Below are 22,039 nucleotides of genomic sequence, written 5' to 3' on the forward strand. Positions count from 1 at the left end.
AAAACCAGTCCTTACCAATTAGTGTGACAGCAATAAAAACTAGAAAGGACAGCAGTGGACCTGAATAGGCAAAGAGGCCCCAATGGCTCTCCCCTAGGAATGATTCAGCCAATTAACACCAAGCAAACAAAAGACACATTTAATATCAATATATCTCTTAAATAGCATATTTTTTCAAGTTTTGTTTTTTATCCATAAATTCCAGCTCTCAGTTAAAAAACAGAGAAATTAGCAAAACAGAAAGGGAAGCTTCCACTGCCTGAGTTAGTAGAGCTGTTGGCCCCAAGATTCTGATCTCTGTCACAATGGCATTTAGGATTGGCACAGTTTTCCAAGGCAGCAAAAGAACAAGGCATCCCAACAGCCAGCCAGTTTAACACACTGCCTGGTAGTGAAGCAGTCTGCTTCATTTTAAAACAGTCATCCATCCACCCACCCACCCACCCATCTTTTCATGCTCAGAATGCCAACCATGCATCCAGTCTCTCTGTAGCAGATACTCTCAAACCTCTTTTATACCAATCAGCCACCCCACCCTGCGAAGCAATTGGCTTACTCACTAAACAAGTCCCTCACATTGCCTCATCAGCCAAACCCATATTTCCCCTCATTCACCCAAGTATTGCCCCAGCCACTTCCAAACCAAACCACCACCTCATCCTGCTAATCACCACTCCCTACCAACAAGCACTCAACTCTCTGCCACCAAGCCATCACCCAGCTACTTAAACCAGCCAACCTATGCCCAACCAGCCATCACACTCTTCCCCTCATCAGAACTCATGCAGCCAAGCAACCTGCCCAACCATTACCAAAACAGTCAAATAGGTATCCCAGCCACTGATTCAACAGGTTTGTCCCACCTCAAGCTTTGCTTGTTGCTTACACTTTGAATGAGAAGACACAGAATTGCTTTCCCACTCCTTTTGCTGAAGATGTTTGCCAGATTTCTGGACCTTAAGTGCTACATAGGAAAAAGAATGCACCCACTGGAAAATGGATTGTCTTCATGTTGAAGCTGGAGGAGGACACTTTCACAACATGTCTCTCCAGAAGACCCCTTCTTAGGATTAAGAATGGGGTGGGGAGGAGAGAAGAGGAAGCATTCAGCAGGCACAAGTATCAGTCAAGACAGACTAAGGAGGCTTCTTTGGACTGGCTGGTAGTCAATTATTGCAAACATAAGAGTCTCAGGAGATGCTCACTCTAAAAGGGCAGAAGGAATCTCTCCATACACTTCTGAAAAACAGGAGTATCTCAGGAAGACTTTGGACAACAGAAGAGGTGGACTGTAGAGTTTATAAAATAGAATCCATCTGGCATGGATTCCCACAACACAAGATGGACCTTGCTCATGGGAAGAGTTCCCTAGGCTCCTGCTATCTCAGAAATCAGTAGTTTAAATCATCACAGCAGAATTTCCCCTTGCACTGGGGCTCTGCATCCATCCCCATGGGGATGTTGGAAAGGCAGTTCCACATACTCAATAGCTGCTCTCATGCCCCGTTAGGATGTAGAGGTTGCTGTGAGCTAAAGGATTCTCCGTAGGCGTGCTCTCCAGGATTACATCTCTGGAAAGAAATTTCAGGGAGGTAGCTGTGTTAGTCTGTTTCCGCAAAAACAACTATGGAGCCTTAAAGACTAACAATTCATGGTCAGAATGTTTTTTGAGCAGAACAGGACGACTGTTTTGCTCAAAGGTGACTTGAGAGATGTAGCTAGGAATGCAACTCAGCAAAGCCAGCCCCAGCCATGAATGTATTCCACCACCCAATCTAGACCCCATTCCAGTCCCACAGCCATGAATGCAGTCTACCTATCACACAAAACCAAACCCTCTACGCAACTCCAGCCCTCCCCCCTCAACCCAATCACACAACCTTGGCCACCATGCAAAATCAGCCTCTCCAATCCAACCATGCAAAATCAACTCTTGGTTCAAGTGCTGGGCACATTTATCTGACCTCATCATTTCTCATATAAACATAACAGCATTTCATTATACAGCCAGTCCCCGACTTACAAAAGCATCGACTTATGACCATCCACACTTATGACCAACCTCCCATTAATCCCATTACAGCTGGTCCCCGACTAACGAATGCACCATCCACACTTACGAACAGTGTGGCTGTATGTAAAAGCATGTATTTCCGACTTACGAACAAATGGAGTTACAATCAGGTGTTTGGAACGTAAGTCGGGAACTGGCTGTATAAACCCAAACTAAACTCCCCACACATGCTTCTCCCTTAGCAAGATGACAAAAGAACCACCACTTTATGCTTAATGTGCTCCTGGCACGTGCTCTGATACTGCAATGATAAGCACAGCAGCATAACTTCATCCCAGTTATACAAACCCAGTCCCTAATACAGCACATTCACCATGCAACCTCTGGCTTGCCCAGAATGCAGCCCAAACCCTGACAAGCCTGCAAATCCACCCAGTCATGTAACATCCCACAGGATCAAGGGTACAGGATGCACACACTAGAGTGTGCAAGATGGAGACCAGCTACTAAAGTGATCTGGCCTAGGCAAGAGGAAGGAAAAAAGTTCTCAGCTCCTGGTCTCCCAGATAATTTTCCCACTGTCCCAGCCTTGCAGGCTGGCAACAGGTTCCTACCACAGCCAGACTGGGGGTAGCGAGCTATAGCAGGGCAGCCATACCACTTGATCAGAGGGTGGAGACAGCAGGACAAGAATTGCTTGCTGCCATCTGCCATGACTACATCCTCACTTTGGGGTCTCACCTGTTGGCTCCCAGCACACGGAACATCCTGGATTTATCTGTGATTTCTTGGGTCACCTGTCAAGGAGAAGGTTCAGATCAGCACAGAGTTCTCCCAGCCCAGATCCCTACTGGGTCAATGCATCTCCATCCCCTACCCAACGATGGGGATAGATCCTATATCACAGAGTCTCCCTCAGGAGCAATACTACCTCTGCATACATCATCTCCAAGTTATTCCCCCCTGCAGCGTCTGATCCCCCCTCATCTAGGGAAGATAGGTAGATGCATCCACCCAAGCCCTGACCTGCACTCACCTCATTGCTCTCCAGACTGCGGCCCTGCATGCCATGTTTCCAGAAGGCCAGCACACTGTCTTGAAGGCACACTGTGGTGGGCAGGACAGAAAGACAGGGGTGAGTGGCAGATGTTATGGATGACCACATCTTGGAAAGCTGGCATGTGGAGGACACTTATCAGGGCAGGTAGGAGAGTACAGGAGGAAGAGAAGGTTGGACAACCCCTGAGATCACCAGGCCAAGCTGGAATGCGGGAGATAAGCAGGCCAGTGGAAGCTCTATCCCCAAGAGACCTTCCCCCACTCACCAATTGTCTCAATGGGGAAGTTGAAAGTGAGCTCTGAGGCCAGGGCTCTCTTGGGGGCCCCACACAAGTTCACTGTCCTTACATAGCCTGTGGGAAGAAAGAGAGGCTGTCAGCATCGACAGTGGCCAGGCCTGAGCCAATGGGGGTGGGACTGGCGGGGGCATGCTGGGGGTGGGACTTACGCTCAAAGCAAACGAGGACTGTGTCTCTGTCCATCTGAGTCACATGGCTGGCCACACTGGAGGTCCCATCTGCAATGGAGACACAGGGAATCTCAAGGGGAGCTGAGCCTTCTAGTAGGGAAAGGTTTTGTACCCCATTCCTTCCCCTCTGAGCCCATCAATTCCTCCAGAGGGGAAAGACCCTGAGTTCCAGTCCCCTGCCACCCTGGGGCCCATGTGTGTTAGTTTCCCCTAAAGGGGAAAGACTCCATGTCCAGTTTCCCACTGAGGTGTCGCTTACCTGCAGGGCTGTCAATGTTGAGGCTGGAGTTGGTGCTGAGTGAAATGACGTTAAACTCCAGCTCCTGGCCCGGCTGGTCTCGGTCCACAACACACACACACACCTGGGGGTACTCTTCCGTCTCCACCACCAGCAGTTCAAACAGGCTCAGGGGCATGGGCAGGGCCACAGGAAAATGCTGGGGTGAGGAAGGGGAGGCTGAGATCTTAGCAACAACGGGTTCTCCCACATGGCAAGCTTCCCTAGGGCAGTGCCATCAGTGAAACTGGCCATTTTCCCCCACCAGAGCAGCATCTAGTCTAGGGCAAGTACTACAAGCTCCACGCGCCCCCAGAGCAGTGCCCTGCAGATTTTAGCTCCATGCAGGCATCCATCAGAGTCAATGCAACTGTCAGGTTCATCTGTGGCTCCAGAACTCCCCCTCCTCCCAACCTACCTTCAGTAGCATGAACTTCTGCAAGGGTTCGTACCACTGCAACAGCACCAGGCTTGAGGGGAGAGCAGCGCACAAGAAAGTGTTGCCAGAATAGGGGTTCCGAACTGAAAGGCAACCAAGGCAGATGAGTGTTCCCCTGAGAGGGGAGCAATCAATTGAGGGGCTCCCCATGTGCCCAGAAAAACAGTAATCTGGCCTACAGGAAGCACCCTAATGGCACATCAGGATTCTACTCACCTACTCGGCACTTGAGGCAGCCCTTGGTATCTGCTATCTTGGAGGAGAGTGCAAACTTCCTGCAGGGACGAGGAACAGACCAGAAGGAAGGAGTGAGCTGCCACCAGAGGATGAAAGAGGGCAGGATGAGGTGGAATGCAGAGGGGATTCTACAGCCAGGCATGATTCAAACCCACCTACTGTGTCAGTTAATTCATGGAACGTTGCTACCAGACAGTGGAGAAACAAAGAACTGGAGGAGAGCTGAAGCAAGGATGGGGGAGTTTTCAGAGTGGCCGCTGCTAGGATTGAGACATGTAGCCATGCACCTACTATGGGGAGCCATCAGAGTGGATCAGGCCCGGGGGTCTGGAGCCCACTATCCAATCCCTGACAATGGCTTCTGAGGAAGTCCCACATCAAGCCAATGTGGGGTAATCTGTCCTCACAAAGGTCTCATCCTAATCCCTACAGAGATTTTCTTAAACCTTCAAGGTGAAGAATTTAGCTCCCAGTTCATTACCATTAGCCAGTTTAACTCTGTTCTCTTTTTCCTCTCAATGCCCAAGCCCAGTCCCTCTGGGAAATTCACTACCAGGCTCTTAGTCTTAGCACTGGGTAGTGGCAGTGTATATAGCACAAAGGTCAGGTTTCAGGGCTTGACTACAAGCAGGGAGGTCAGGAAGGATCTTCTCCCATCAGCTAGCATTGGACAATGATGCATCCAGCAGGAGATCAGGGTATACGGGCCCAGTGGTCTGGCTCAGGTTGGTAGGCATGGAGTGGGAGGGCCTCTAGGAACCCAGGGTGGAGAGGGGAAGAGGGGCCCATTGAACAAATCCAAGAGGATCCTGTGCCCTAAGGAAACATGAGGGGATTTCAGGCTGAAGGGCTGTGAGGATGCCCAGCAGCATCCATGGATTGACCCCAACTCCATCCTGTCTTGGTGAGGTTTCGGATGTGGGGCCACGCACAGCACCTGGGGATAATGCGCTCGGTCAGCCGGTTGGTAGCAATGGAGAGGGGAACCTGCCGCTTCTGCAGCTGCCTTCGCTGCTCAAAGAGGCCCAGGAGGTTGTGAGAGGAGATCTGGGAGGATTTCCCTGCAGAGAGAGAGCTACGTTAGATACTATGGATGTAAAATCCTGTTTAACTGGTTAACTGAGTAAAAATGTTCAACTGTTTAACCCATTAAAGGGGGAACAGGCAGGGGGGCTGCTCTGGCCAGCCAGTTAGAGCAACTCCTTCCTGCAGTTGGCCATGTGGGGCTGAAGCAGCCCCTTGTCCAGGGCAAGTGGGGAGCTGCTCCAGTCCCTACTGGTTAACCATTCATGTTGTTATTAAATACCTGGGATGGTGGAGCCTAATGTGCTATCCTTAGGGAGCTGCACTCAGCTCTGCCAGTCCCCCTGGCCCCACCAATAGCCCCTGGCCCCACACCCAGCCTTGCCGATGCGCCTCATCCACACCAACAGCCTCAGCCTTTCCACCAGGCCTCCATACCCAGCCCTGCCGATGCCCCTCAGCCTCATCCACAGTCCTGGCCATCCCAACACAGGCTCCACACACCCAGCTCTGTCAGTGCATATTAGTCCTGGCTTGCAGTCCCCATCATCCCAGCTCTGGGCTGCCTCAGCTCTGGCTGATGCCCTTGATAACTTGTATGACATTCTGTGTGCCTCTCAGTAGCTGCAGCCAAAGGAATGTAGTTTCATACTGAGAGGAAGCACAGCTCAAGGGTCTCTTCTCACTCACCTGCTAAGGAGAGCAGCACGTTGTTCATACAGTACAGCCAGGAACACCTATGGGGCAGGAGCTGGAGGGACAGACAGACACCTCGCCTGTTAGTTCTTCAGTCATACTTAAGTCAATTTTATCAGGAAACTCGAGCACTGCCGTTACCTCTGCCCATGTTGCCCATCATTTAGTTACTCACTGCTGTCCACAGTGCCCACATGCCAGAAGAAGCCAACACTGGTGCACTTAGCTCCCCCACAACGCCCCCTGCTGGGAGAGGCCAGGAACTCCCAAAGCATGAAGCTGTATCCCTGTCTCAGGCATCTCACCTTCTCCATGGTGTCCTCATGGAGTTCGTGCAGGTTGAGTGTGTAAATCCCCTCCTCCGCCCCAACCACCAGGTACTGATCTGAAACAAGGCCAGCCAGAGTTAGGTTTGAGGGTGGTGCAGAGTCTCAGCACCCACTTAGAAGCCAGCAGTGTGTCTGTTTCCCTTCTACCCACAAGCCCCTCTTCAGCTAAGTGGCTGGGATCCAGGACCTGGAGGGACAGATCAAGTCCCCAGATTGGCTCAGCTATAATGAAGACATGCCCCAAGGGTAGTGGGGAAACAGGACAGCATAAGGTGAAAGAGAACATGTGCATAGGTGAATTTTATGTGGGAGGAGAATCTACCTCCTTCCCCTGAATGGAGTAGCTGGGCAGAGATGGGCTTAGTATAAATGCGGGGGATGGGGAAGGAGCTGTGCTGGAGGCAGCTGAGGGGGTCCTACCTCGTGTCTCTGGGTGGATCCATGTCACAGCTGCATTGATCTTTAGAGGGCAGCCATTAAAGACTTTGGAAAAGCAAGCACCCATCTGTGAAGAAGAGACCAGGAAAGGCTGAACCTGAGTAGCCAGGAGCTCCCAAATAGCCAGCAGTCCTGCCCTGCTCCTATGCGCCCCCTGCAGGGAGATGTTGAGGAATGAAACTTACATGGACCTTGGGGGTAGGGGGCAGCCCATGGCAGCTGGATCTCTGAAAGAGAGAGAAAGCTAGTCAGCACCAGACACCACCAAATAAGGACACTAGCTGCCCATGCCAACTGAGAGGCAACAAGAGCACTGGGGCACCAACCAACCAACATCAGACTGGAATCCACGAGCCCTGACTCCCAGCTCTATGCCCTAATGCCTGGATCCCACTTCCCTCCCAGAGTGACAGAGATAACCCAGGAGTCCCGCTGCTTTGTTGCCTATGAACTAGGGATGTGAAGGTTTAACTGGTTAACCAGTAAGCCTCACCCTTAACTGGTGAGGCTTACCGGTTAAGGTTAACCAATGGGGCTGGAGCAGCTCTCTGCCTGCCATGGGCAGGGGCCTGCTCCAGCCAAATGGGGGATCTGCTGCAGATAGGGACTGCTCTGGCTGGGCGGGAGCACCCTTACCTGCAATGGGGGTTGGGAGGCATTCCAGCCCAGCTTGCTCCCCTTTAATCGGTCAAATGGTCAAACAGTATGTTTAACTGGTTAGCCAATTAAACAGGATTTTACATCAATCCATGACCACCAGGCTTCCCCCTAATCTCTTACCCTCCTCTTTCTATCCCGGCCTGTTTCCCAGGTGGTTTGCACCTACCTCTGTCTCCTCCTTCCTCTTCATGGTGGCCCATTCGGTGGAAAGCAGGGATACTGCAGGCTCTGGGGAGCCAGTGTGCAAGGGGGTTGGGATGTCACCTGACTCTGGGCTGCCTGGAGGTGGGGGACACACACAGTACCCACCAATCAGAGAGAATTCTGCCCCGGCAGCCTCCTCCCGGTTTGGCAACGGGATCCTCCCTGCAACAGATCCCTCCATTCGCAGTTCTCAGCCCCCCACCAGAGATCCTTGTACCACACCTGGATTAGACTGTGGGGCTTAAATGGCCATGGTATCCCCTGCAATAGTTATGGTAGGGGCTCCTCTGGGCACCCCCATAGTCAGACACACACTGCCCCCCCATGTGTCCTCCGCCCTTCCCCCCGTTTTAAGGTCATGATGTGAGGGAAGTCCTAGTAGTCAGTTCAGTCCCCTGCTTCTCTGCTAGTAAGGAGGTCAATGTGATGGGAGCCCCATCATGCTAGGGATCAATGGAGTGACATCTGACCAACTCGTATCACAGGTAGGATCTTCCATTCACTGCAGACCTGGGGCCTCAATACAGCTAGTGCCCCTTAGAGGGCAAAAGTGCTATATCCCATTTCCTGCCTCTTTGAACCAGCCAATCCCCCCAATCCTGTCAAACCTAGGTACCTGCTGGTGTCTGTCTTTTCATGGTCTCTGAGCCAGCCCCAGGCTCCATGCCCCCCAGCTCCCAATTCATCAGGTCCCAAAGCAATGCCCTCTTGATTGTTCCCATCTCATTCTCTGGGACACAGTGGGAGTCCACAGGCTGATCCTTTGGCATGGCCACCTAGGCATAGAGATAGACACAGAATGGGAGGAGACGTATGCCAGGGCAGGCAGCTGCCTGGAGAGATGTGTATAGAAGAACTTACCTGTCCAGACACTGGGCGGATGGTCAAGCTCCTGTAAGGGAAAGAAAGAGAAGGGTCTGGGGCAAGGCTCAGAGAAAGGCAGCCCCTCATGTGAGTAAAAGCGGGGGCCCTTGGGTGTAGGAATTCCCTGTTCTAGGAGTTTCCAAGTGCATACTGTGGGTCAATGACATTCATCCTTGCCACATTCCAGACCTGGGATTGAGAAGGGAGGCATAATAAGCAGCTGAAGAGAGCGGAGTTCACACTGCTGCCCCTACCCTTCAAAACAGCCCGAGTGCCAACTCCAGCTGCACACACACCAGGTGCATCTCTCTGAGGGGGGAGTGGCAAGGATGCTTTTAAAACTCACTGTGTGAGGGCAGGGACCCTGCATTACTACCCTTCCCCCCAAAATTACCTGATCTCTACAGCTTGGTGTTAGGTGAAGAGACTCCTTCTCCCCCTCCCCCCCACACTTTGCCTGCCCCACTCTGAGTCTCAGCTTTACCTTTCCTCCAGCGCCTCCTCCACAGACTGCAGGAGACTCCTAAAGACAAGGAAAAAGGGTAGGAATACAGACCATACATTACCTGCCCCCAACCTGTTAGACCCCACTTCCCTCCCAGGGCTGGGATAGAACCCAGGCATCCTGGCTCCCAGCCTCCGCTGCTGTAACCCACTAGAGCCCAGTGAGCTATTAATGCACAGCACTGCAAACCCAGTGTCAAAGCCACCCCCACCCTTAGAGCTAACTAAACTGCCTACTAGGGATATATAATCCCATTTAATCAGTTAACCAGTTAAATGTGAAGTTTAACTGGTTAACAGATTAAGCAGGATCCCAAGCAGGGGACTGCTCCAGCCCAGCTGGAGCAGCCACTTCTGGTCCTGTGCAGTGCTGCCACTCCCGTCAAGGCCTTCAGCGCCGTGGGCCTGGTGGAACTGTAGCAGCTCTTCACCTATGGCAGGCAGGGGGCTGCTGCTGAGTGGCAGTTAACTATTACCTGATAAGCATGAGGGTAACCGGTTATCTGTTCACATTCCTACTGCCTATCTACCCCGTGTAGAGCCGTCCACCCCCTGTGCAGTAGGAGGCACTGCTCAGTTCCCCATGCCGCACCCGTCATGCTGAGGACTGTGACACTCCCAGGTGGGACAAGGAGAGGCTGAATTGTGAACCCAAGAGTCCATCAAGCCTTCCCAAGGATACATACTTACTCTTCAGCTCCTAGCAACGTCCAATCATCCTCCTCTTCCCTCTAGGGAAGGACAAGACTTGTAATCCATATGGAGTTACCAGCTCCCTACAGCGCCCCCCGCTGGGCAAAGCCAGGGCTGGAGCAGCTGGGTGCTCCCCACACAGTAAGCGCCTGCTTTTGTCCCTAATGCACCACCTGGTGGGCAAGGCAGGGACTGGAGTAGCTGGGTACTCCCCCCACAGCTAGCTCCTGCTCTGCTGCCCACAGCACACCCTGCTGGGTGAGGCTGGGTCTGGAGTAGCCAGGAGCTCCCCGCACAGGTAGCTCCTGCCCTGCTGCCCACGGTGCACCCTGCTGGGAGAGGCAAAGAATTAATGGTGTTTCCACTCACCAGACCACAATACGGTTCTGTTTCTTTCCTCAGTGGGGGCCCGAATTTAATTTGATTAACTGAAAATCAAATAATACAAAATTGGCTCATCTGCTGACTGAGGCACACTTCATTCCCCGCTGGGCTCCAGAGCAGCTAGTACTAGAGAGAGGCACTGGCTATAATTTTAGGGGTGAGGCAAACAGTCCTGCTGCTAACCACTCTTGCTTTTTGAAGACTGTGACCAAATCCCAGCTCTGAGACGCTCCATTATTTTTGCCTACCACTTCCCCCACCATTCCAGTTGGATTCAGGATTCATCTTCATTTTCCTAAGCCGTTGTATAGCCTTGCTGTGTGATGTTCAAGTGCCTCCACACCCCACAGGCAGCTGCATCTCAGCACCATGCAGTGGATCCCCAAATAAACAGCATGCATGGCGGGATAACTGTGCTAGGGCACTTGGATCTTGGTACACCAGTCTGGGGGCAGCAAGAGTGCTCCCCAGCTGGGGAAGACTTACACTGGATTTCGGAGAGAGTCCGTTCTGCCTGGCCATGTGCCCCACGGGAATGGATTTTGTCTGGGAAGATGTCATAAGCCTTACAGGAAAGAATGGAGGTGGGGAAGAAAGGCAGTGAGGAGTTTTGGGAGGGCTCACATTCAGGCAGAATTGCAGGGAGACAGGGAGGAGTTACTTATAGTCTTTTTTAAGCCCCCAACCCTCCCACTTCACCCCCCGCCCCGCTTTCCAGGAAGTTCACAGAAGCAGACCCAGCTGATTGTGCTGTAAGGCTGGATTGTAATGCGGGGGGAGGTGGTAAGTGCCAACGTGGCAGCCCCCAGAGACCCCACACACCCAGTGGGGCAAGGTACACAAGGCGGCCCATTTGCGGGTAAAATTCCCCCCCAGGATGAGAACATTTCTACTACACCCCATCATCTCAGGGCAACAGACTTCAGCTTAATGCAGGGAGGGGCAGATGGGCACTGGGTGGGGAGTCATAGGATCCAGGCTGCCTCCCATTGGTTGTCATGGTAACCAAGCCCAATGACAGAGATAAGCCTGCTGCAGGGTGGTGGGTCAGTGCCCATAAAGGCTGGAGGGGTCAGGGGCATAAAGGGGGATCCTAGAGTCTCCCAAAGGGCAGATACCTCAAAGTCTCCATCATCCAGGGAGGGGGCAGCCAGGTCAGGGCTGTTGACCTTGTCGAGTAGCTCGATGACCAGGGCACGGGCAAGGGGCTGGCTGGTGAAGGGGTGCTGGGGGGAAAGGGGTCAGGGCCCTGAAACTTGGAGACTAATGGTCCCCCCCAGACAGCTGCACCACTGTCCTACACAGCATGCCCATTTCCCCACCCCCACTCTCCCTCCCATCCCCACCCACTGCCCTGATCTTTCCCAGACACTTCACATCCCCACTGCCCCCAGCACCCCTACGCATACACCCTGCACTGCCCCACCTGCTCCCCATCTCCTCCCACTCACCACACCCTAACCCTGTCACCCTGAACCCCCATTTCCCTGACACACACCCTGCCCCCCACTGCAGTACAGTCTCCCCAGTAGCTCCTTCCACACCAACGCCTCCCAAACTCTACACTCCAATTATACCCCTGCTCAGTCACCATCCCCAACGCCTCCCAAACTCTTCACTCCAATTACACCCCTGCTCAGTCACCAATCCCTTCAGCTAGTTCACCTGTAACAGCTTTTCTGCTGTGGGTCGCTTTTTGGGGTTCTTGGTCAGTGCCAGTTTGAGGAAGTGGTGGAATTCAGGGGTCCTGGGCAGCAAAGGGGGAATTAGCAAATCCCCCTACATTCCTTAGGAGACCCCAGCCCTTTCAAGTCCCCCAAATTCTCCATCACTTTTAAAACAGAATCCTAACTCCAACCCCAGAACTCCTGGCCTGCTCCCTCTAGTGCCTCTTGGAGGGAAAGGCCAGGGCTGGAGTTGCTGGGAACCCCCCCCCCCCACACTTTACCCTGTTCCCCACAACAGCTCCTGCTGGGAGAGGCTGGCAGCAACACTCACCAATGTGCTTTATCTTTCAGTTTAGGGGGTTGGAAGCTGCTCTTGGACATGAGCATCAGGGCCCTGCAGAGAGAGAGAGAGAAAGGGTATGTCTACACTACCCCGCTACACTACCCCACTTCCACGAGATGTACAGATAGTTCGGAATAGCTTGCTAGTCCGAACTATCTAGCCCGTGCCGCGTGTAGCCGCGCGGCACGGGGTTCGAACAAGCCGGCTTTTAAAAATGGCGCCGGCCGGCTTATGCAAATAAAGCCCGGGAAATTCAAATCCCGGGCTTCATTTGCACGTTCGGTATGCATACATTACCCCGCTAGTTCGAACTAGTGGGGTAGTGTAGACATACCCAAAGAGAGACTGGAAGTAGGGGAACCAGACAAACAGAACCAGAATGTGAAGGGTTGCAAGGGAAACAGAGCTGGGAGGGGGACTCGATCCCAGATCTTCCCTTGCATCCAACATTGCCACTAGCAGCCCACCCCAATTCTCCTCTCTACTGCACTTTCCCTACCTCCTCCCATGCCTAACGGAGCAATCTGCCCATTGGCCTCTTACCTCATGGGATGAAGGTCAAAGAGTGGGGGCTGCAGCTCAGCCAGCTCGATGGCTGTGATGCCGATGGCCCAGATGTCACACAGCTGGTTGTAGCCTCCCTTCTTCTCCACCGCGGCCACCTCAGGGGCCATCCTGGTTGGGGGAGAAGCCGCAGACCAATTAGACAACCCCAGACCATACAAACAGGAATCTAGCTACCATCTGGCTACACACACACACACACACACACACACACACCCACCCACCCACAGTGGATCCCAGGCAATTGGCTATCCCCATGACATCCCCCCCACATACACACCAGCCACCCCCAGGATCCAGGCATCCAACTCAGCTCACCAGTCTCCCAGCCAAGTTCCCCAGATGCTGGGCACCTCAAAGTACCCCCGATATCCTCCAGGCTTGACACCCTCCTCCATCCCCCAAACCAAGTTGCTGTCTGGCCCCTCCTCTCACCCACCAAACCCCCTCCCACAGGGACATCCCAGGCTCCAAGACAGCCCCAGATGGGGGGGTTCCCAACTGTGAGATAACTCCACTCCTCTCTCCTGCCACCATGTTCCCCTGGTGGGTACCAGAATGAAGCACCAGGGTGGAGGAAGGGGTAAGATACCAGTAGGGGGTCCCAATGAAGGACTTCCGCTTTGCCACTGATGCTGTCAGCTCAGCTGAGACCCCGAAATCCGCTGCAAGACAGAGGGAGAGTCAGGAACCCTTGTTAGGAGTGCTATGAGAAAGGGATCACATATGCAAGCTATGGGTCTATACAGCACCTGGCACAACAGGTCCACAGTCACTACCATGGATGGGCAGACAGATGGGCGCATACCATCTGCTGACGATCCTCAACTGTGACCTACATCCCCCTACTATCCAGCCCTGAGTTCTCCCCATCCCCATTACTATCCAATAAGCAAATGCATACTCAACAGCGGACCCCAGGCTCCATGTGGCATTGCCGCTTTTAAACACTGCAGGGAGCCCGGCATCAGGCTCCTCACGGCATTTCAAAGTGGCAGTGCTGCATGGAGCCAAGTTTCAGCTGGGTCCACAGCTGACCCGGGCTCCATGCGGCACTTTCACCTTTGAAGTGTAGCAACAGCCCTCTTGCTACACTTCAAAGGCTGAGGCGTCCTATTGAATAATCGATGCAAAATGCATCAACTATTCAATTAGTCAATTTGTCAATATTTAACATTCCTAATCCCCACTGGAGTCTCTTAACCCTAATCCACAGCCACTTGCTATTTTAGCGCTGGGCTTCCTCCCTGTTCCCCAGCTCTGCTGGTGCCCCTCAGTCATGACCCCATCCCCATCCCAGCCCTGGACTCCCACTCTCAGAGATTCCGGGGTTTCTATGAGGAAGGAAGAAGAGCAGGTAACTCACCCAGTTTCACATCTCCAGAGTGAGTGAGTAGGATATTGGCTCCCTGCACCAGAAAGGGGAAAGTGTCAATGAGGGTGAGGATAGAACCACTGCTCCACTGGAGTGACCTCCCCTGTCAAAGCAGCCTGAGCTGGGGAGAAACCCAAAGGGCTGGCAAAGGAGGGACGGGAATGCTACTCTGATCTTTTCCCTCCCCAAAGCCAATGGGATTCTCCCTCTACCCTTGTTAACCCTGGGTACAACATGCTGCAGGATGTTACCACAGTGAAGGGCCCGGGGTGGGTGGCGAACAGAGTCAGCTGCCTGGGTCCTATTGGGAAAAGGGGATTAGTAAGCAAAGGTGTGCCCCAACACAGGTTCATGGCTCTGATCAAGGGTGTTGCGGGGGCACAGGGTGGGAAGGACCTACAGAGTTCATTCGAGAGGAGAGGAGAGGAGATCTGGGGTAGGGTGGGCCTTGGGATCTGGTCTGAGGGGTCCAGGGGAGAATCTGGAGAGGGGTGGACCCCAGGGTCTGGTCTGAGGGCTGAAGGGGGATCTGGGGCAGGATGGGCTCTGGGGTTTGGTCCAAAAGGGGAGGGGGCATCTGGGGCAGGACCAAGACCAGGGTCTGATTAGCAGGGAATCTGGGGTATGATGGGCTCTGGAGCCTGGTCCAAGGTGTGAGGTGGGATCTGGGGTGGGGTGGGCCCCAGGTTCTGGTCCAAGGGGTGAAGGAGGATGTGGGACAGGGTGGGCCCTGGGATCTGATCTGAGGGGGAGGTCCCTGAGTCTCACCTTTATGTCCCGGTGCATCTTGCCCTTGGCATGTAGGTGATTCAGGCCCTGAAAGAGGAGCAGTGACCTTCTGAGCATCCCCCCCATCCACATGTTACCACCCTTTCAGTACTGATCTGCCAGACCCTGGGGAGATTGCTGATCTACTCGGGGTGGGGCTCTCAGTCCCCTCTGTCCCCTCTCCATGGCAACCAGGCTAGTGCCTTGCTGTAATTCACACAGCTCTTCCTGCCTCCAGGGACAGAGGAAGCTACAGGGCAATAGACCATGAAACAAGGACTTCCTGCCTGGCCTGGGCCCCAGCAGAGAAACCAGGTGTCCGGGCTCCTAGCCCACCTCCCTCTGCAACCCTCAAACACCATTCCTCTCCCAGATCTGGCGATACAGTCCAGGTGTCAGTCAGGCGCTCGCTAAGTGGAGGGGTGCCCAGCAGCGGCTTTGAGCCCCCCCATCAGCTCCCTGTTTATTCACCTGCAGTGTTTCTCTGCATACGTAGGCAATCTGCTTCTCAGAGAGGGGGCCGGTGGCTGCAAGAAATGGGCAGATGTGGACAAATGCATAACTGGAGGGGGAGGGGGGTTCCACTATTCTCCTACCACCATCCAACCACTCTCCAAATACACCTCCCCACCAGTGTTCCCTATAAGCTGTGCACTTGTGCAGCTGCTCAGGAGAGATTCCAATGCCGCCCAGCTGATTAGCACAGCACCCACAGCTCAGTTTTGTTTCTATTGGGGTGCTTAGTACATGCCTCAGTGCACATAAAATGTATTCTGCACATGGATGGAAAAGATGAGTAGGACCATTGCTCCCAACCCCTTCCTGTGCCCAGCTACAGACACCCAAATTACTCCTCTCCCAAAGCCTCCCAAATGCCCCCGCACACAATGCAACATATCTGGCTTCTGTGTCATCACATCCCCCATGTTCTAACACTGTCCTCACTTCCTCCTATCCATCCCCCCGGCCTTCCCCCCACCCCATTTCCTCCTATTCACCCCCCTTCCAACACCCACTTCCTCCTATCCACCCAACCCCCACAGGACCAGGAACCAGAGATATTTTGCAAACAGGAAGGGAAACCAACCAGAAAGTGAAACAGACAACATCTTTTTACAACATCCTGATGAGAGAACATTCTGTGCCCCTGTGGCAGAGCACATGGAAGCCAGGACTCCTGGGTCCAATCCCCAGCTCTGGGAGCAAGGTGGGATCTTGTGGGTGAGAGCAGGAGGTTTGGGAGTCAGGAGTTCTGGTTTCTGATTCTGGCTGTGGAAGAGGAGTGGGGAAAAGAACCCAAGAATCCTGCCTCTCAGCGACCACCTACCCTCCCTCCCTCCCTGCTTCTAGTTACATCAGAGACTCACTGTGGTAGATTTCCTGTAGAGAGCCTCCTTCACAGAACTCCATGCAGATCCAGAGACGGTCATTCCTGAAGGAACAAAGGGAAGGGCTGTCACTACAGCACTGAGATGCAGTCACCTCATGGGTGGGGCTGTTGGTACTGAGTTTTGCACAAGAAATGAAAGAAAATCATGTAAGGGGGAAACCTGAGGGATGCTGAAGGAATTTTCTGAGATGAGTTGTTCCAAGCCTGGCACTGAGGGATGCAATGACTGTATGGGCAGAGTGCTCCCACCCTGCTCCCTGTAGCACAACACCCCAAGCCTGTCTCACCTGAGGTAGCTGCCGAAATACGCCACCACGTTGGGGTGCCCACAGTCCCTGAGCGTCGTGATCTCCTGCTGGATGGAGCTGATGTCATCCCCTGGAGAGAAGAAGAGTTGAGGGTATGTCAGGGAGAGATGGGGGATAGGGAAGCCTAGGGGACCCCTATGGCATCATCCCAATGGGGCTGTGTCAGGGACATAGCTGGGTCCCCAGAGTCATCCCACAAGCTGGCTACAATGCTTCCCATTCACCCACAGAACCCCTGCTACAGGGAGTCCAGGCGGTGCCAGGGCCTAGCCAAACTAAAGGAAAGTCTGGTCTGGTGATCGCAGATTGTCCCAAAGGTAAGCACTGTGATGGGGGTGGGGCATAATTCCGAGGGAAATTCGGGGTGCACCAGGTGCATGCAATTGTGGGCAGACTGGGGCAATGCAGGGGTCATTTATAGACACAGACCAGTGGTTCCAGGTGAGCACTAGGGGTGTGGGGAGAAGGCACTGGAGGAGTGATTCCAGGGGGGAGGTTCTGGTCTTTACCTGGGTCCAGTTTGATGATCTTTATGGCAGCCAACTCTGCTGTCTGGGTGTTCTGGGCCTAAAGACATGGAAGGGGCCATCGTTTGCAGGGGCCTTAGCATTTGCCGGTTATGCACCTACTGGGGAATGGGGTCAGGAGCCAGCTCTTCCCACATCAGTGTCCCCAACTGCAGACATAATCCCCCAGGGCTGTTTTCTCCCCACAACACACCCCTCAGTCCTCAGGGCCCAGAGCTGGCACCAAGACTCCTACTTCAGAAAAATCCCCCTCCCCAAAAGGTCCTGGGGTGATGCACCCCCTCAACAGGTTTCCCAAAAGCCCATTTCTGAGCCTTAGGCTCATGAGCCTGGAATTCATTTTGCACCCCTCCCTGAACCCCAGAGCTTGGGTTCCCCCCAGCCAAGCCCCCATTTCTCCTCCAGCCAACCCGAAGGTCTATCTCACCCAGCCCAGCACTCCACTCCCTATTGAGGAGAGGGTAGCTCTCCTCACCCGCCCACCCCTCATCTAAGCCCAATTCTCCCTTTCCTTTCAATATCAGGGTCCTGCCCCCACTCCCATTTGTGATTTCTGACACCAAAATAGCCTTGTTCCGAGTTTCCAGTCCTGACCCCCAGCCAGCTGCTGCACCCAGCACTTCCTGCCTCCAACTCCACTCCCTCCTGAGGCCTAGCTGTAGACAGGAGAGGAGCAGGGGAAAGTACAGATAGCTCCCCATCCCAGCTCCGCTCTGCAACACCCATCCCTGGGGCTGGTAGGGCATGTTGCAAAGTGCCCTTGTGCTGATGCCCAGGCAGACAGAATGCAAATTCTCTGTGCCAGCAACCCAGGACTGGGGGAAGCTCTGGTGCCCGCGCCCTCAGGTGCAGGCATGATGGGGCTGGGTGCCCACCCCAGAACAAAGACAGAAGCAAAGCCATGCCACAAGCACATACGCCATCTCCACCCTGACATTAAGCCATTTCCTTTTTACCCTCCCCTTGCTTCTGGCTTGTTCTATCACTCTGAGCTCTGCAGCTGCCTAAAGCATGGGGGGAGGGGAAGGAATTCATGATTTCAGCTCTATAAGAAGCCTTGGAAAGGGAAATGCTCTAATTCCTAGGCACCACTCCCCCTTCCATTGTTGGGATAGGACTCAGGAATTCTGACACCCAGGCCCTTCCCCCACCTCTCCCTAACCTCTCAACCCAGAGCTAGGGAGAGAACCCAAGTGTCCTGACTCCCAGCAACTCCACCTTCAACCCTTACTTCAGCAACCTGGAGACTTTAATAAACTCCTAAGATCTACCTATCTATGCCTTGCACAGAGCCCCTGACTAGGACCGGGCCAGGCACTGCACAGACAGAGTGAGCACCAGTTCCTGCCGCAAAGGGCTCATGGTTTAATTAGACACAGAACGGAAAGTAAAACAGAGGCATCCAAGAGACGTGCCCAAGTCAATTGGCAAAGTCTGGAATAGAACCCAGGAGTCATGGCTCCCAACCCCTCTAATCCAGTGGCTCTCCAGCCTCCCAGACTGATTTGTCTTGCATAGCCCCAAGTTTCACCTCATTTAACAACTATTTGCTTACAAAATCAGACAAAAATACAAATGTGCCCCAGCATGTGGATACTGAGAAACTGCTGACTGTCATGGCTTTTACCATATAATTATACAAATAATCTACTGGAATATAAATACTGTACTGACCTTTCAGCGTACAGTATGCAGAGCAGCATAACACAGTCCTTGTATGAAAGCTTTGTTTGTACTGACCTCCCAGTGGTTTTTTGTAGTCTGTTGTAAAAGTAGGCAAATATCTAGAGGAGTTGATGTGGCCCCAAGACGACCTCAGTGGACGCCCATGGTATATACATCCTGCTTGAGAATCACTGATCTAATCTAGGAGGCCCCAGCAGAATCCAGGGGTCTTAGCCCCCAGCTGCATGTGCTACTGTGCCATGAACTCACCAGCTCTTGGCCTCTATTGACCCTGTCCGGAGGTCTCTCTTACAAAGCTGTGCCCCATAGACCTGGGCTGGGGCAGGCATTGTGGGTGGGAGTCTGCACCCAGATTGTGTAAGGATGCTGGGCTGCATCCTGGTCCTAGGCACCCGTGGCTCTCAAACCAGAGAACACAAGGGGGCATAGGCTTCAAATAATTGTAGGCCCAGTGCATTGCCCACCCTGGCTCCTGCCTTCCTCCAGATCCACAGTTCCCTGCGACCATCCTCCCAGCCTCTCTTTCATAGAGATTCCCTGCAACTCTCCCTCTCATGCCACTTTCCCTGCAGCACTCCCTGCTGTGCCCCCCATACTAGAGGCCGTGTGTGCTCCTTTCCCCCTTTCCCATGCCCAGCTGTGGCCCCCCTCTACCTCATCAAAGAAAAATAATTTCTGAGGCTGAACATGGAGTGGCTGACTCCCGCCCTGCTCATTCATTCCTGAGATTTCTCCTGACCCTGGCAGATCAGCCCTGGAACCATCCCCATGGGCACAGCTGAGTGCTGGGGTTAAGAACTTGTGGCCCAGGTTGGTTGCTATCCAGCAAGCAAGAGTAGTGTTCCCTCTAATTTTTTCCATACGTGTGCAAAATAAATTTTATGTGCACTGAGGCATGCATGGATGTGCACCACCAGTAGAAACATGCTGCTGGCTGCGGGCACTGCGGGTACTCTGCTAATAAACTGGACAGCACCTGAATCTCTCCAGGTTGGCCTTCCAAGCGTTCAGCTTACAGGGAACACTGGGTAAGGGGCACAGGGCCTGTTCACTCCACACAGGGCACCTCTGTGTCAATACAATGATGGCACATAAAGAATAGAAATGGCTCTGGCCGTCCTCATGCCTCGAAAGGGCAAGCCAAGCATTTGACTCCCCAAGGGACCTGAAAGGGGTTCAGATCTGGCCAGCTGCAGTCATGATACTTTGGGTGCCAGAGCCAGGGGCAAAGGGGCCTCAGGACACACATTCTAAATAGCTGATGAAAATGCCAACTGTGCTTGGCACTGCCCAGAGTTGGAGCTAGCTGCACAGGTGCTGAATTAGGGATATTCCCCAAACGTAGGCAAGTTTAAGTCAGCACCACAGGCAGGATCACAACCACTCCCCACCCAGAGCTAGGGCTAGAACCCAGGGGTCCAGCTCAAACCCATGACAGGTCACTCAATGCACTGGACACCCTCTCCAGGGAGGTGCTCCTTATCTTAGCAGTTCCCCTTCCATTCCCTCACACCTTCCTGTTCTGGCAATCACTTACCAGTTTCAGAGGCCTGAGTTTCTGACAGTGCCCCAAAGGGGCTCCCCCACATTTCTGCTCATTCACAACTTCTCTTCACCACCACCCTGCCTGTAACCATCCCCCACATACAGCATGCGCTGCTCAGACACGAACATCAGCCCCTTCCTCAGAATGCCCTGGGCACCTCCTCATTCATTCTCCAGAACCCTCTCCCCACCACCCAGGCACCCTACATGTTCCCTACCGCAGGTCTCTGGGCCGTGCCCCCCATCCCAGGATCCCCAGCCCCGCCTACATCAAGCCCACATAATCCCAAGAGGCTCTCATCATGTGCCTCCCATGCACCTTGGCTTTCCATCCCAACATACACTGCTCCTTCGCTCCATGGGACAGTTGCCCCAGCTCCCCCTCTGCTCCCAATCACACCCCCACGTCCACTGCAGCTCTCCATCATGCACCCCACACCTGCCCTGCTCCCCCTCTGCTTGCCACCATGCCCCCCCACGACTGCCCCATCTGCCCCTCTGCTTCCCATACCCCCTCCCCAGTCCTGTCTACACTGTCAAACCCCCTGCACTCACCCCAGCTCCCTGCCATACCCTGCACTATAGGGGTGCGCAGGATGCTGCTGCACCCCCGGGATTGAAGTGGTTTCCATCATACACAGGTTTACAGTTTGGTTCAATGGCTCTCAGCCCCACTACACAGATTCATTATTCCAGCATCTCTGCCCGCCCCGCACCCCAAACCCCCGCTACCTGCCACCTCCCGCACACCTCGGGGTCTTTAGCAGCCCCTCGCCGAGCTGTCCGTGCGCCCCCCCGCGTCAATCTTCAGTCCTTGCACCCCCCGGCCGGCGCCCCCTCACCTTGTAAACATCCCCGTAGGTGCCCGCCCCGATGCGCTGGATCAGCTCATAGCGGAGCCGGGGGTCCTGCAGGGAGACGTCCCGCAAGAGGCTCATGGTCCCCGGGGAGCCGCAGAACAGCAGGTACCGTACGGCGCGGCCCGGCCGGCCGCGAACTAGCGGGGCGGGAAGCGGAGCTAGCCCTGCCCGCCGGGGGCGGGGACAACGGAGGGGGTCATCCTCCCGCAGAGGGGAGGGGACAGGGCCCTGCTTATGGGATGGGGGCGGGGCAGGCGGGGGTCACACCCCCATAGGGGGAGGGGAGAGCGGCCGGGGCAAGGCCACACTCTGCCCCCCCTCCCGCTCCGCTGCCTGCAAAGAGCACGGCTACCCCCATCGGCTCTGAACCAGCTCGGGGACGGCCTGGGGGGGCGGAGGGGAGGCGGGGAGTCCGGACCCAGATCTGAGACCCCCCCCCCCAATGTTTTGCACTGGGATAAACCCAGCATACGGTCACCCCCCCACACACATAGGCTCGTGGCATCAGAGCCTGCCTACAACCCCCTCCCCTCCCCCACACACTGCTCTGAGCTGAGCAGTAGGCACCTCCCAACGCCCCCCCTTCCCCACCGGGGGCAATACCACATTCGCTTTCCCTGCACACAGCACTGATGGCTTGTGACAGCCAGAGCAGAGCACCTGCCGCAGAGCCTGCCCAGAGCTGCTCCAGAGGCCTTTCTCCCAGCCCCCTCCTG

General features: G+C 54.2%; 1 protein-coding gene across 4 annotated transcripts; it reads right to left on the minus strand.

Moving 5' to 3' along the window:
- Positions 1 to 123: 123 nt before the first annotated feature.
- On the minus strand, positions 124 to 21,518 carry MAP4K2 (mitogen-activated protein kinase kinase kinase kinase 2). Of its 4 annotated transcripts, none has more exons than XM_075939238.1 (32): positions 21,306 to 21,516; positions 17,215 to 17,272; positions 16,685 to 16,775; positions 16,375 to 16,439; positions 15,479 to 15,534; positions 15,008 to 15,055; positions 14,231 to 14,273; positions 13,457 to 13,529; positions 12,844 to 12,975; positions 12,289 to 12,351; positions 11,956 to 12,037; positions 11,409 to 11,516; positions 10,777 to 10,855; positions 10,276 to 10,334; positions 9,904 to 9,944; positions 9,194 to 9,232; positions 8,707 to 8,737; positions 8,462 to 8,621; positions 7,808 to 7,920; positions 7,167 to 7,208; positions 6,964 to 7,048; positions 6,520 to 6,599; positions 6,209 to 6,269; positions 5,433 to 5,556; positions 4,475 to 4,533; positions 4,238 to 4,341; positions 3,802 to 3,979; positions 3,522 to 3,590; positions 3,340 to 3,426; positions 3,051 to 3,121; positions 2,756 to 2,811; positions 124 to 1,571 (listed from the first exon to the last, which is right to left on the minus strand). In XM_075939238.1, the coding sequence occupies exons 1-32, from the start codon at positions 21,399 to 21,401 to the stop codon at positions 1,484 to 1,486; spliced, it is 2,541 nt and encodes an 846-aa protein (XP_075795353.1). In that variant the 5' UTR covers positions 21,402 to 21,516; the 3' UTR covers positions 124 to 1,483. The 4 variants fall into 4 exon arrangements, with proteins under 4 accessions (XP_075795353.1, XP_075795351.1, XP_075795350.1 ...); XM_075939236.1 differs by lacking the exon at positions 21,306 to 21,516 and adding an exon at positions 18,907 to 19,435; XM_075939235.1 differs by lacking the exon at positions 11,409 to 11,516 and having other exon boundaries at positions 21,306 to 21,518.
- Positions 21,519 to 22,039: the final 521 nt, after the last annotated feature.

The sequence above is a fragment of the Pelodiscus sinensis genome, chromosome 11 (genome assembly GCF_049634645.1).
Source record: "Pelodiscus sinensis isolate JC-2024 chromosome 11, ASM4963464v1, whole genome shotgun sequence".
Classification (NCBI taxonomy): domain Eukaryota; kingdom Metazoa; phylum Chordata; order Testudines; family Trionychidae; genus Pelodiscus; species Pelodiscus sinensis.